At 71.1% G+C, this 14,514-nt stretch overlaps 1 protein-coding gene across 9 annotated transcripts; it reads right to left on the bottom strand.

Annotated features, from left to right (window-relative positions):
- Window positions 1-580: 580 nt before the first annotated feature.
- On the bottom strand, window positions 581-12,838 carry KCNN1 (potassium calcium-activated channel subfamily N member 1). 9 transcript variants are annotated; one of them, XM_049808919.1, is made up of 10 exons: window positions 12,583-12,838; window positions 7,165-7,280; window positions 5,501-5,938; window positions 5,330-5,425; window positions 4,821-5,239; window positions 2,389-2,530; window positions 2,178-2,288; window positions 1,941-2,068; window positions 1,145-1,214; window positions 581-1,043 (listed from the first exon to the last, which is right to left on the bottom strand). In XM_049808919.1, the coding sequence occupies exons 3-10, from the start codon at window positions 5,879-5,881 to the stop codon at window positions 771-773; spliced, it is 1,620 nt and encodes a 539-aa protein (XP_049664876.1). In that variant the 5' UTR covers window positions 5,882-5,938; window positions 7,165-7,280; window positions 12,583-12,838; the 3' UTR covers window positions 581-770. The 9 variants fall into 9 exon arrangements, with proteins under 9 accessions (XP_049664876.1, XP_049664874.1, XP_049664873.1 ...); XM_049808917.1 differs by having other exon boundaries at window positions 4,812-5,239; XM_049808916.1 differs by having other exon boundaries at window positions 4,821-5,260.
- Window positions 12,839-14,514: the final 1,676 nt, after the last annotated feature.

The following is a 14,514-nucleotide window of genomic DNA, read 5'->3' on the forward strand; positions in this document are numbered from 1 at the left end:
CTGGGGAGCAGGACCGGCCCCCGGGGGGTCCGGGGCTGTGGGGGTCCTGGCAGAGGGTCCTTGCCCACCCCGCTGGGAGGGGGCTGGGCTGAATATTGCATCCAGGAATCTCACAGCACTTTACAATGGTCGGTACCGTTGCCCACCCCCCCCTCCCCACCCCCTCCCCATTTTACAGATGGGGGAAACTGAGGCACAGAGAGGTGACGTGACTTCGCCAAGGTCACTTTGTGGCAGAGCCAGGAACAGAGCTCCCCCCCCCCCCGCCGCCAAAATCCTCAAGCCCCAGGGCTCAGCCCTGCTCTCACCTCGGGGGTCTGCCCCCCCCCTCCGCACCCTCCAGGCAAGACCCCAGGCGTCCCCCCACCCTGTCCCCAACCTCCACCCCCCCAAACCCGGGGGGCAGCCCCCAGACCCCCCCCCCCCACAACGCTCAGGGCTCCTGGCTTCTCCCCCTCTCCCTTTCTCCCCCCCCTCCCAGCTCCTGCCCCCCCCCGGGGCTGCTCCATCCCCCCTAGAGCTGCTCCATCCCCCCTGGCGCAGCGGCTGCTGCTTCCCCCCCACCCCTAAAAAGCCCTCCTGGAGGCTGGGGCTCACCTCCTGCCTGGCTGGGAGGGGGGACACGGGATGGCCCGGGGAGGGGGGGGGCTCCAGCCTCACGCCAGCACAGTGAACGCAGGAAATTTATACAGGGCTTTACAGAACAAAGCTACTGAAATCAGCCACACGATGGCCAGACATAAGAGGGGCCCCCGCCACCCCCCACCCCATCACCCGCTGTCCGAGGAGGTGGGGGGGGCGGTGGAAGGGGACCTGGGGGTTCGGGTGGGGGTGCAAGGGGCCGTGGCGGAGCAGAGGCGGGGGGTCCAGCTCCCCAAGAGCTCACGCTGCTGCTGCCCCAGGGCTTGGCTGACCAGCCCCGGCAGCGCCAGCAGGCTCAGCCCCAACGCCTCCATCTTGCTCTCCAGGGCGCCCAGCCGCTTCTCCAGGTCCTCGTTACGCTCCTGCAGCTCCGAGACCATGTCGTACATGATGTTCTGGGTCTGATGGGAATCGGGGGGGGTGTGGAAGGTGGGGGGGGGTGTCTCAGCGCCGGGAGTCCCCTGCAGCGGGGTCCCCCGGATCCCACCCCAGCATCGCTCACCTTTGCCAGGTCCACCAGCGTGTTGGCCTGGTCGTTCAGCTTCCGCTGCTCCATCTTCACGCTCCTCAACCTGCAGAGACATGGGGGGAGCAGGGTCAGGGTCAGTGACACCCCCACGCAGCCCCCCCCAGCACCCTAGCATGCAGCCCCCCCCCCCCCCCCCCACGCCGCAAGCACAGCCTCTGCCCCTCCATCCTCGTCCCAGACAGCCCTGGGGGGGGGGGGGCTGCACCGCCGTGTCCCCCACTCCCCGCGTTTTGCAGCGATGAGCCCATGCACACGGGAGCAGACGGAGGAGAGGAGCAGCCCCGCAGGGCGACTTACTTCTGAGCTCTGCAGGGACGGGGCAGAACAGAGACAAAACACAACAGCAGGTTTAATACCACCACGAAGAGCGCAGCGAGACGACAGCAGCCGCAGCACGGACCCCCCCACCCCAGGTGTTTCCCCACCAAGCCGGGCACCCATAGGTTCCTCCCCCCAAAGTAGGAGGCAGCCAGGGGCTCGCAGCCCCCCAGCCCTGCTCCCCGACGCGGGTGAAGCCGGCCGGCAGACACGGTCACATCAAGCCTCATTCATCGGGTACCCTTGGCGTCACCCCAGCATCATGGGGGTCCTCACACGGGAAAGCATCCCCACAGCGGGGACGGGGACAGGGGACGGGGACCACCTGGCACCCAACCCGGGGGTCCGGGCAGCACGGGTGCAGAAAGGGAGAAAGCACCCGGCTCTCCTTCCGGAGCCACGACAGGGAAAAAACCTCCTCGTAGGAAGCAGGTAAAGGTTTGGCACTTACTGATGGATGGCTTGGAGGAACTTACGCTGGTGTTTCCGAACTTTGGCATGGTCGATCTTCTTCACCAGCTTGGTGTGTTTGTAGATGAGCCACGTTTCCCTGAGTACGTTGGCAGCAGCATTTTTCACCTGGAAGCAACAGAGCACCGGGGTCAGGGCTGGAGATGGCTGGTCCTGCGCCTGGCGACGGGGCTAGCGGGGGCACTGGCACCGGCAGGGGGGTGGGGGGGGGTCTTACCCGCTTCGTTAGCTGCGTATCCATCATGAAGTTGTGCACGTGTTTCTCCGCTTTGGTGAGCTCTAGCTTTCTGGCAACGACAGCGACGACCAGAGCGGTGCAGCCGGCACCCTGTGGGAAGAGAGCCCTGCGGTGAGGGCAGCGGCAGGACCAGGGGGTGCAGGACTCGTCCCCCCACCCCGTCCCGCCTGCCCCCCTCCCTGGCGCTCACCATGATGCCGGTGAGCAGACACACGCCCTTCCCGCAGTAGGTGTGCGGCACCATGTCCCCGTAGCCGATGGAGAGGAAGGTGATGGAGATCAGCCACATTGCCCCCAAGAAGTTGCTGGTCACCTCCTGCTTGTCGTGGTACCTGCCCGGGGCCAAGCGCAGCCACTGTCACCGCACAGTCCGGTCCCACCACGTGCCCCCCCCACGGCGCTACCGGCTTTGCCACATGGTTTTTAGCCCCTTTCCCATCCGCCGGCTGTAGCCGGGAGAGTCCCTAAGCTCCCAGGCGCACTGCTGGCATGTGGGTCCCCAAAGAAGCTGGGGACACCCTGAGGACACCAGGTATGGTCACTCTGGACATGGGTGCCAGGGAGGAGGAAAACCTCCGAGCTGCGGCCCCCAGGAACAGGGCTGGCTCGGGGGGGGGGCTGCTGGACCAGGATAACGAGGTGATGGGCGCGGAGCAGCGACCCCCATCCTCCTGGAGCTCCCCCAGAGATCTCAAAGCACAGGACACGGGTGTCACCGCTGGACCCCCCAGGGAGGGGACACCCCATCTCTGCAGAGCTGGGGACGGTTGCACAGACCTGGCTGGAGCGGAGCACCCCTCGCCCCTCGAGCCCCTGGGGGGCCACCCTGGTGAGCCGCCCCCCCCCCCCCCGCCCGCCAAGCAAGCCCAGGGCTACGAAAGGACCCGAGGCCACCACGGGCATCACTGTGGGGGGAGCGGGGGACACTGTGCTTTGAGATTCCGTGGCCAGCGCCGATGCCACGAATGCAGACAGCTGTGCCCCCCGCCCCCCCCCGAGGGACCCCCGGACACAGCCCCCGCCACTTGCTGGGACAAGCTCGGCTGGGGGACAGGGACGGGCGCTGGGTGCAGCCAAGCTGGGCAGCAGGACGAGGGCATGCGGGGAGCAGCGGGGAGCCGGGAAATCCGGGTGCCAGGGGTGAGAAAAGGGAAGGAGGGAGACAGGAGCGAGCCAGGGTGGACTCAAGCGTGCGGCGAGGAATTTAGGATTGCTGCGTCCCTCCACCTGGCCTCCCCCGGGCGCAGCCGTGCGGTTTGGCCTTGGAACCTCAGCCGGCACCGAGGGATGCGGCAGGGTGATGCTGGGGGGCACCGCGTGGCCGGGGGGGACCCGCAGCCTGGGGCGGGCTAGCAGTGAGGGCTGAGCCTGTCCCCAAAAGGCTGGCAGCCTGAGGACGTCACCCCAAGGCGATGCTCACCGGGACAGCGGGGTCTGCAGTGCTCCCCACTCCCCTCCATCCTCCCAAGGAGCACCCAGGACTCCTTCAATGCACCCAAACTGTGCATGTTAAGGAGGGGAAACGCCGAGCAACGGCAACCACCGGAGCTGAGCAAAAGCCCTTTCGAAACTCAGCCGAAGCCTCTGATTAGAAACAAGAAGAATCCAGCGGCTCCTTCCTGACAGCTCCGGCTTGGCTCCGCTCCTTGCCAGGGTTTCTCCCTCCGGGGCCACCCCAGGACCCGCGGTGATTCCTGCAGCAAGCCCACCCCTCCGAGAGCACCCCGAGAGCCGGGGCAGAAGGAGCCATGCTCCAGCCCCCCCCCCCCACGCTGCGACGGGACCCCCAGCTCGTGCCTGTGGCCAGACTGGGCACCGTGGCCACCCCGGCTCGGGGGGCACAGCAGGGACAGAAAGCAGCTGCTGAGGTTCCAAGCGGAAAAGGGCTCCGTCCCCTTTCTGTGTCCATGGCCTCTTTGCCTCCCTCGAGGCCCCCCAGCCTTGAACCGCCCCCCCCTCAACCCGCCGGCTGCAGCTAATCCTAAATTCTGGGTAGCACAAGCCTGGGGCGGGGGGGACGCCCCGTGCAGGACGCGCTGTCGGTCCCTGGGGTGACTCACAGTTTGTCCCTGCGAGCAGCAGAGCGGTCAGGGAGGGAAAACAAGAGCAGTTAATGCGCGTCCCGGGGAAGCGGCCGAGAAGGGGCGAGCACGGGCAGGGCACCGGCACGGGCATCCCAGCCCCGGCATCCCGGCCCCGGCATCCCGGCGGGCGCAGCTGAGGAGCACGGGCCACATCCTGCGCGAGGGCTCTGTCCCCTTTGCGAGACCCCCAGCTCCGCCTGGCCAGACCCGCCGGCGGAGAGGGGGTCCTGCTGCGTCCCAGGGTGGGCACAGAAGGGCTTGGGGGGGATCTGGGGACAGCCTGGGGGTCCGGCTGCCCCCACCTCGCCTCAGCGAGCAGTTTTGGTTTGGCAAAACCGTCCTGGCCGCCACCCGGAGCACGAGGGTCCCGCCGGGGAAGGTCTGCCTGGAGAGCGGGGGCCTCTTCTCCAAGGGGCCTCTTCTCTCCCTCCAGCCCCGCCGGGGTCTGCACCGTGCGTCCTCAGCTGCACCCCAGCCCTGCAGCCCCTGCCCCTGCCCCCCCCTCCCCGAGAGCCCCGTTGGGGAGCACCCCACGTACCTCTCGCAGACACGGACCGTCCAGGCGGCGATGATCCAGGAGGAGATGCTGAAGACCAGGAGGACGGTGCCGGGGCAGATGGTCATGAGGGTCTTCATGACGAAGCGGGTGTTGAAGTTGATCTTGTTGAGGGCACCGATGCTGCGGGAGGAGGCGTCGGTGAAGAGCTTGCTGTGCAGCAGCATGACGCGCCCGATCAGGTACAGCCGCAGGAACATGGGGATGGAGAGGATGATGTCTACATCGGCATCGGCCACCGAGGCGGCGTAGGTGAAAGCCAACCGCGCCGTCCAGGTGAAGAGGTACTGGCCGGGGATGGGGTGGATGGCGCAGACGATCAGCTCCAGGGCGATGAAGAAGATGCGCTCGTAGGTCATGGCGATGCGCCAGTCGTCGGCGCCGTTATCCACCATGAAGAGCTGCGGGGGGAGAAAGGGGGGCTGGGGTGGGTGGTGGGACCCCCGGGGCGGCACGGCCCTGGTGAGCACCCACCGGCGGGTGCCCCTCACCTGGATCTCCCTGGCGTGGTACATGACGATGAGCCCCAGGAGGATGACGGTCGAGAGGCTGATAAGGCATTTCAGTGCAAACGAATACGATGACTCCTGAGAGGGGAGCGGGCAGCGTGAGCCCGGCCGGACCCCCCCCACCACGGGTCCCCCACCCACCGCGATCCCTACCTTGGTGTAGACCCCCCAGGACAGCTCCGTCTCCGTGACCATCACCACGATGCCGAACATCCCGAAAATGAGGGCGTAATCGCTGAGGCGCTTCCGCTTCTCGAAGAGGGCTCGCCGGTGGCCCAGCTTGTACCCGATGTTCTGGTTCCTCCGGGGTCCTCGGCCCCGCTCCTCGGCCGCATCCTGCCCCGGGGCCGCCGCCGCCGGGCCGGGATCCGGACCCCCGGGCTGCTCCGGCCGTGAGACCACCACCTCGAGGCCGGGGGGACGGTGGGGTCGCAGCGGCTGGGTCTCACCCTCCAGCGGGTGCAGGGTGCGAGAGGAGGCGTTCAGGGGGCCCCGGGGCCGTGCCACCCCCCCATTGTACCGGCAGCCGCTCATGGCTCTGGCGGAGAGGGGGCCGGGCGATCCCGCATGGCTCAGCGGCGCGGGGGCGACCTGCGGGAGAGGGGACGGTGTCTGGCGGGGGGCACGTGTGGGTTGGGGGGTCCCGGGGGAGCCGGGGTGGGCATCCTCGCTCCACCCGGTACCGAGCGACGCCTGCCAGGGCACATGGTGCCCATGTGCCGGCCTCGACGGCGGGCGGCGATGTGCCCTGCCCACGGGGGGACGCGTCCTGCCCACGGGGGGACGTGCCCCCCGCCCGGGGGTCGGTGCCGCCGCAGCCCGGCCGCCCCCTCCGTACCCCCCCACGCCCCCCGAGTTGGCGGCAGCAAGCGCAGGACGGGTCTGGCCCCACGGTGCCCCCGGTACCCGGCGCTGGCCCCTGCCCGCGGCCCCGGGACGGCTCCGGTAACGAGCTGCAGCTGCGCGTCCCCGCCGCCCCCCGACGTCCCCGCCGTGCCCGGGGCTCCCGGTACCGGGGCGCCCGGCTGGCTCAACCCCGCTCCCCGGCCCAACCCGGCCCGCTGCCCGCTACCTGCCGCCGGGCCGGGCCGGGGCCGGGGCCGGGGCCGCGCCGCCGCCGCCGCCGCCGCTGCCGCCGCCGCAGCCCGGCTCGGTCCCGGGGGCGCGCGGCGGCGGGACCGGAGCGCTCGGGGGCGGGGCGGAGGCGGGGAGGAACGGCTCATTGGCGGAGACCGTCCACGCCCCCCGTGACGGACGCCGCGCCACGCCCTTTGCCACGCCCCACCCCGAGCGCTGACCCCGCCCCTCCCAGCGCTCTCCCCCCCCCCCCCCCCCCCCGGCCCCCTCCATGCGCTCCCTGACACCCCCCTGCGCCCCCAGACCCCTCTGCCGCCCCCGCACCCACCCACACAGACCCGGCCCCCCCTCCCCAAACCCCCCCAGGCCCCCCCAGGCGTCCTACTCCCGGCACCCCCCCGCCAAGCCCCCCCCCCCGTGCCACCCCTAAGCACCCCCCCCTCCCCGCCCAGCCCCCCCCATCACACCCTTCAGCCCCCCAATGACACCCCTAGCGCCCCCCCCCATGCACCCCCCACACCCCCTACCTCACTGCGCTGGTCCCCTGCGCCCCCAGTCCCATCATCCCCCATGCCCCCCCCCCAGTGCACCCCCTCCATCCTCCCCAGCACGCTCCCAGTACATCTCCTCCGTCACCCCCAGGGCACCCCTCCAGCACCCCTGTGACCCCCCCCCCCGACACCGCACTAGCTCCCTGCACCTGCAGCTCTACCCGCCCCGGCCCCCCCGCACCCCCCTACCTGCTCGGGCTCCCCGGGGCCGGCCGGGGGGGGCCTCGGGGCGTTAGGGGCTGCGGGGCCGGGGTTTGGCGCAGGGGGGGTCCGGGGGTCCGGGTGCCATGGGCTTCCCTCCACACCTGGCCGGAGGGGAGACGCGGCATTAGCGGGGTCCCCAAACCCCCCCCGGCCGCGGTGTCAGGGACCCCCAGAGCCACCGCACCCGGCCGAGGGTCCTGCCTTGGCATCGCCACCCGGGGGGGGGGGGGGGGGGTCACCGTGTCCCCTGTCACCCCCTGCCTTGGGGGGCAGCGGCAGGGCCGTGGGCAAGGGGGCTGCCGGTGCTGCATCGAGCCCCCCCATCAGCAGCCAGGGTGGGCTGAGCGGGGAGTCGGTGAGCAGAGCCGTGTTTTTTGGCCGTGGGTTTGTTACCGGGCCGTGGGGTAAGGGGCAGGCCCGGAGGGGCATCGGGGGTCCGCGGGCAGAGCCCCCCAGCCCCGCGCCGTCCCACTGCGGGGCCAGGGCTGGGCTGCAACGGGGGGAGGCGACAGCCCCAGTGGTTCCCCCCGGCCCCGCTGCAGGGCTGGCCCTGCAGAGCCAGCGCAGCCCCCCCAGCACGAGCAGCCCCGTCGCCCATGGGGGGTCCCACGGCGGCCAGGACAGACCCCACTGCAGGAACAGCCCCGCCGCAGCCAGCACGGACCCCCAGCACCGATGGCCCCGTTGCATGACTGGCCCCGTCGCATGACGGGTCGCATTGCACGAACGGCCCCGCTGCATGGACAACCCCCCCCCCCCCCCAGCACCAATGGCCCCATTGCACGACGGGCCCCAAAAATCCCCACGCGGAGCCCACAGCGCCCACAGCACCAGCAGTGCCGGCCTGGTTGGAGGGGCAGGTCGCTGCAGCGCTCCTTTCACGGGGGAGCCGGGGGGGTCCCCGTAGTCTCTCCCCCAGCCCTGCAGCGGGGCTGTACCCTGGGGGGGGACGGCAGCTCCCCAGATTTTAGGCCTCCAAGCGCCGAGTCCTGCTGCAGCCCATCCCGGCTAACAGCCTGAACCGGCATCATCAGCATCCCGGTTGCAAACGCCATCACCTTGCCCGGTGCGGGGACACCCGGGAAGGGGCTGCCATCACCAACATCTCCCCCATCCGTGGGGGGCAGCAGGGCTTTGGGACCCCTTCCCCATTCCCGAGGGATGCACCGGAGCCAAGGAAGATGCTTTCCTGCTACCTATGGGAGCAAAGGCTGCGTGGCCGGGCTCCAGTGCCCAGCTGCTCCCCGGTGTGTATCCGGGGCCGCTGGCTCCCCTCCAGAGCCAGATCATTTTCTCTCCATTCTGCCAAATTTATTGCAGGAAAATGGGCTCCGATTTCTTTTTAATACTCGGTTGGGGAGAAAAATACGCAGCGGGCAGAGCGGAGGGGAAGCGGTTTCCCGGAGCTGCCGGCCCCAGGCCCCCTTCACTGTGGAGGTGCCGGAGATGCCGGAGCCGTGCCGGGGCAGAACGTTTGCCCCGTGGCCTGGCAAACTTTTCGGCACCTCAAATGGGGTCGGTGAAGCCGCCCCCAGAGCCCTCCCAGACGGATGACAGTAAATATTTTATTAACCATCACTCCGCGGTCATTTCGCTAATAGGTTCTATCGATGGCAACGTAAATGGGCCTTATTAAATCTTCCCCCTGTCAGGATATCGATAGGGACGTCTCCGGCAGGATTCAGCGCCCGGAGGGTTGATTAAAACTGCGAAGCCCCAAGGGGGGGGGTCCCTGTCCCCTGTCCCCATGGGGACATCATGGCCAGTGGCCGCATCCCTAGGGATGCTCAGGCGGGATGGGCAGCACAGGGGGCACCGAGCGTGGTCCTCCACGGCCCCATCGCGAGGACGGGGACGTGGCAGGTCCCCCCAGCCGGGGCTGCCGGCCACGGCGGCCGTATGTCCTTGAGCAACGGCCCTGAGCGTCCCCGCTCTCTCGGCAGCTCCCGCACCGGGAGGTTGGCGGTGATGCGGCAGCAGGACGCCCACCGCCGCAGCCCGGGTGTCTCGGCACGGCCGCAGGGTGCTCCCGCCGCCCCCGCGGCAGCGCTCGGGGCTGGGACACGGGGACCCACGAGGGTTCACCTCCCCGGTGGGGTGTGGGGGTCCCTGGGGAGAGGCGGGGGGGGCCTACCCTGGGTGGGTATGGGATGTCACGGGCTTTAAAGAGGAGCTGGCTGGGGAAGGACCCTCGGCTGGGGAGGGACGGGGACGTGGGCGAAGGGCTCCTAGGGGGGACCCCGGCCAGGGCAGCATCTCCTCACCCTGCATGGAGCAGGGACACTGGGGGGGACACGACACATGGATTAACCCCCGCAAGGCTGGGATGCAGCAGCCCCCGGTGCCCTGGGGGTGGCTGTGGGGTGGCGGTGGGACCCTCCGCTCCCCCCGTGCCCCAGAGCAGCGATGCTGCCTGGGAGCAACTGCAGAGGAGGAGGGTGAAGCTAAAAATAGAGGCGGGCAGCCGTAAGGCTCCCCGCTGGTGATTTATTTATTACCCGCTCGCTAATTCCTGCCTGGGAATCGCGGTCCCGGGGAGGGTGGGGCAGGAATTTGGGGGAGCAGCGGTTGCCACCGTGGCCGTGCCCGCAGGCCCCACGCCAGCAGCTGGGCGGCATGGCCACGGTCCCGCTGCCGTACTGGGGGGAAGGAACTGGGGACACCCCACCCCCCCCCATGGCACAGGGGATGGGGTGCTCGGGGCAGTGGGACCCATGCCGTGCCCCCCTGTCCACGGCCGCAGGAGCTCCCCGCTGGCCGGCACAGGGACTCGGGGCTTGCTGGGTGCACAAAGTGCGTCAGACCCTTTGCAGCCCCCCCCCTCTCCCCCCGTTCCCCCAAATCCCCCACGGTGGCCCCGGTTCCTCAGGCGGCCACAGCTCCCGCTGCTGCCAAGCCCCAGCCATATGTCCCAGGCTGGAGAGCATCTGTCGGTGCCGGCAGGAGCCCCCGGCCCCCGCAAACGCCGCTGCCCACTCACCGGCACGGGGCTGGATTGGGGGGAGGGGGGGTATGCCACCGCCGCTGCCCCCCGAGGGCAGGGCAGGGAGGGCTGAGTGTGGTTTGGGGGGGCACAGGACCATCTCGAGGCCCCTGGGACTGGCGGAGGCACCAGCACAAGGCCACTGGGCTCCCGAAGAGCACCAGGGTGGCTCAGCCAAGCCTTGCCACCGTGGGACCCCCGGTGATGCCATCCGCTGAGGCCCCATCCCCCAGGCACCCCACGTCCACCCCGGCACGTCAGGATCGGTGCAAAGGGGCAGAGCCCGGCACTGGGGCGATTTGCCCCAGACAGGATCTGGCCCATTCCCACCTGTGGGGCTGTTGGGGTGTCTGCGCATCCCACGGTGCAGGGGGAGGCATGCAGGCTGGCACACACGCAGGGACACGCGGGGACATACGGGGACACCCGAACCTCCCTGGGCCCGCCATGATGCAGGGGAATCCCTGGCTTGTCCCAGGGTCTCCCTGAGAAAAACCCTCCCCTGAGCCCTGCTGAGACGCCCTGGCGCAGGGGCTGAATCAGGCCCCGGAGGGACCTTGGGGGCAGCGCCGGTGTCCCCGGGGCTGGTGGAGGCAGCTGGGGTCCCCCCAGACCCCCCCCAGCCCAAGGGGGACCCCATCCCCAGCCCTCCCACCTCAGGAGGGGACACACGGCCGGGGACACCCTACCTGCACGGAGCCGAGCGGGTGCCCGGGGCTGGGGTGGGGGGTGCTGTGGGGTCTTGAGGGGGGTGGTGGTGGGGTGTTTCAGGCTCCCTACAACACCCCTTCCACCGCCACCGCGCCGCCGTCCCCAGACAAAGCCGCTGCGCCGGGTTCACCCGCCGCCTCCCCCACGCGGCTCGGCTCAGCCGAAGGACAAAGCCGCTCCGCCTGGCTGCCCCCGCCGGGTCACCACGGACCCCCTGCCCAGGGCTGGCTGGGGGGGGGGACGCGGGTGTCCCTGCCGTCCCTCGAACTGCCACAAACCCCTCGGGAAGGGGGGGGGGGGGGGCGGGTGTCCCCCAAACCTCACAAGCACCTTTGGAGAGCACCGTCCCCGCACTGCGGGGCGGTGGTCCCTGCCACCGCGGGGGTGTTCCCACTGCCACCGCGGTCCCCAGCCCTGCACAGGGTCCCCAGGGGCGGCCCAAGGTCATGGGGAAGGTCGGGAGGGGCAGGGAGGGCCCCGCGCCCACAGCCTCGACGGCTGCACCGCGCCATGCCGGGCACTCCCCGGCACATCGAGGCCACGAGCACCGCACGGTGCCAGAACCTGCCGGGAGCCCCGAGCGCCAACCCTAGACTTTTACACCCTGCAAACACCGTGCACGGCCACGGCACCGTGCACGGCCCGAGGTCCCGCCAGCCCCTGGTGCCTCGCCGGCCGTGCCACGCCGGCATGGCCGGCTCCCGGAGTCACAGCTGGACCGACCGAGGCTGTTTGCAGCGCAGGGTCTCCCTGGTTTCAGTGGGTGCTGAGCTGGGTGCAGAGTGGGGCCGGTACCCCCGGCCGGAGCCATCCCAGGGCTGTGTCCCACCGGGGCTGTGCCGGCAGCCAGACCCCGCCACCGGGGAGCACCGAGGACCCCCCCGGCCCCTCAACCTGCTCGGCCACGCTCCCCTTCGCAGCTTCGGTCCCCGCGGCCACGCCATCCCCAAGGATGGGGACCCCCCCGCGGTCCCCTGACTGCAGCGCAACCGCAGGCAGGGCGTCCCCGGTGTCCCCTGGGTCCCCCCCACTCAGGCACCCCGCCACAGCCGGGGAAAGCCGTCCCCGGGGTCCCCACCGCCGCCGTCCCCGGGGTTCCCACCGCTGCCACCCCCGCGCCCGCTCACTTGCCACGGCCCCGCGCTACGGGGAGCATCGGGATGAGCCGGGGTGCCCGGGGAGCGGCGGGGGCATGGACCGGGGTGCAGGGGCCGCGGGCGCTGGCAGTTCTCTGTGTGGCGGAGCAGCGGCGGCGACGGCAGCCGTGCCCGGGCGCGGGTGGGAGCTGCGGCACGGGGGGGGGGGGGGTCGGGGGCTTCCCCGCCCCACGCCCCCGCATCCCCCCCCCCAGCCCCGCCACGGCGGGCAGTGACCTTGAGGCCTCGGTGCTGGCAGAGGATGGGGGAGGAGGATATTTTTAGCCAAGGCAGAGTCACTCCCACCGCGTCCTCATTGTCACCGCCGTGGGCTGCCTCCCGCGCCACGCTGCCCCGATCTTGCCCCCCCCTTCCCCGGCTCCCTGCCGCGCCGGGGGGTCCCCACCAGCCAGGGGGTCCCCACGAGCCTGGGGGGCCCCACCAGCCAGGGAATCCCCGGTCGCCAGGGGATCCCCAGGAGTCAGGGGGTTCCCCAGCACCGGGTGGGGGGTCCCCAGGAGCCAGGGAGGGGGTCCCCGGCCCACCGCCCCCCCCCCGCCCCGGTGCACCCACCTGCAGACAGACCCCGGCCTCCGCTCCCCTCGAGCGCTGTCACCGGTGACCATGGCCTGGCGTCGGCACGTGCCGGCGCGGCGGTGAGCCCGGGTTGCCGGGAGGCTCCGCCGGCGCAGCCGGATGAGCTGGGGGCCGGGGGCGGCCGGGCGCCTCGACTCCGGCCCCGCGGTCCCGCCTGGCCCCACGCCGCCGCTCTGTGCCTCGGTTTCCCCAGCGCGCAAGGCGGAGGGCTCGGGGCTGCCGGAGCGGCGATGCGGCGGCGTTGCTATTCCGCTCACACGCGCAGCCGCGCACACCCGCTCCCGGTTCCTCCCCGCCGCCCCGGCCACCGCAGCTATTGTCTGCGGCTAAATTTAGCCGCCTGCCGGCTCCCCCACTTTAATTGCCACATCTGCGGGGACGTGGGCGATCGCCCGCCCCGCGCCTCCCCGAGCACCCACGCCGGCCGCCGTGCTTTTCCCTCCCCGGTGCCCAGCACCATCCCACTCAGGGCGGTGGAAAGCTGGAGCCGCGGTGGCTCTGACCGGGCCGCGGTGCCCTCGGTAGCCCCCCGGTTGTACCGAAAGCGGCCCCATGGCTGGCCTGGCTCGGGCGCGTGAGCAGGACCCAGCACCCAGGGTGGTACGGGGACCACGGGCCCCCACCCCTTGGCATTGCACCCGGTGGGTGCGCGGCTCCCGGGGATGCGATTGCCGCCGGTGGGGAAATGGGACACCCCCCCCCCACACCAAGGCCCGGGAAGGGGGGTGTCGAGGTGGCACCCGTCAGCGGGCCCCCAGGTTTGGCGTGCGTCGCACCCACGCTCGGCAGGCTGCGGTGGGCGTGCGGGCAGCGAGGTGTGGGCAGGGTGGGCAGCGTGGGGGTATCTGTGTGTGTGTGGGGTATGTGGGTGCTGCCCACCCACCTACAGCCTCCCCCCGCTCCAGCTCCCTTTGTCAAGCCAGAGAGCTGCAGGCAGCAGCAGGGCCTGTTTGGGGGAGCGGGGCACACGCGTGTGCAAACACCCTGCACCGGGCAGAGTGTGCAGAGCGGGCCTTTGCACGGGGGCCAGCGTGTGTTGCGTGAAGAGGGCGCAGGGGCTGCGGTTGGACACGGGACAAAACACGAGGGGGGTGTGCACGGGTGCGGGTGGACAGCGGTGGGTGCAACGGGGGTGTGCAACGGGGGTGTGCACAGAGCGGCGCACGTACAGTGCACGGCTACAGGGGTTGCAGCGTGCAGGCGCGTGGCCGCGCGAGGTGTGCTTTGTGCTGCGCGCAGGGTGTAAATACGCAGCTGCACGCGTGCAGGACGTTGCATCGCTGCATGTGCGTGTGCAAGAGGTTGCCTGCACGGCTTTGTGTGTGGGTGCGTGTGCGGGGAGGGGGTGCAGCGTGTGCCCAGAGGGGCGCAGGGCTTGCGCTACGGGCACGCTGCTGCAGTGTGCAGGGGGGTACATGCTCCGGGGGGGGGGGGGGGCGGAACGAGGCACGGCAGTGCCCGGAGGGTTGCATGGTGCATGGTGCAGGGGCGGTGCGTGGTGCAGGGGCGAGGAGGGGGCTGCGCGGTGCATGGGGGGGGGGGGGGGGGGCACGCTGCAGAGCGTGCGTTCTGCAGAGGGTGTGCATTGTGCACCGGGGGGGGGCCTGCGGGGGGAATGCCCGGTGCCCGGGGGGGGGGGGGGGGGGGGATGCCCGGTGTAAGGGGGGGGGGGGCGCGGGGGGGGATGCCCGGTGCAAGCCCTGCGCGGCTGCGCGGGCGCTGCGAGGATCCCGGGGCCGCGTGACCGGCCCCCCCCCGCGGGTTCCCCCGCCCCCGCAGCGGAGCAGCCCGTTGCCATGGCAGCGCCGCCTTCCCCCCCCCCCCCCCGGGCTGCGCACGGCACGAATGCGCCCCCCCCCCCCCGCACTAGGGGGGGGGGGAGGATGGAGAGGGAGGGGGAATCCCCGG

This window comes from Accipiter gentilis, chromosome 8 (assembly GCF_929443795.1).
Source record: "Accipiter gentilis chromosome 8, bAccGen1.1, whole genome shotgun sequence".
NCBI classification, from domain to species: Eukaryota; Metazoa; Chordata; class Aves; order Accipitriformes; family Accipitridae; genus Astur; species Astur gentilis.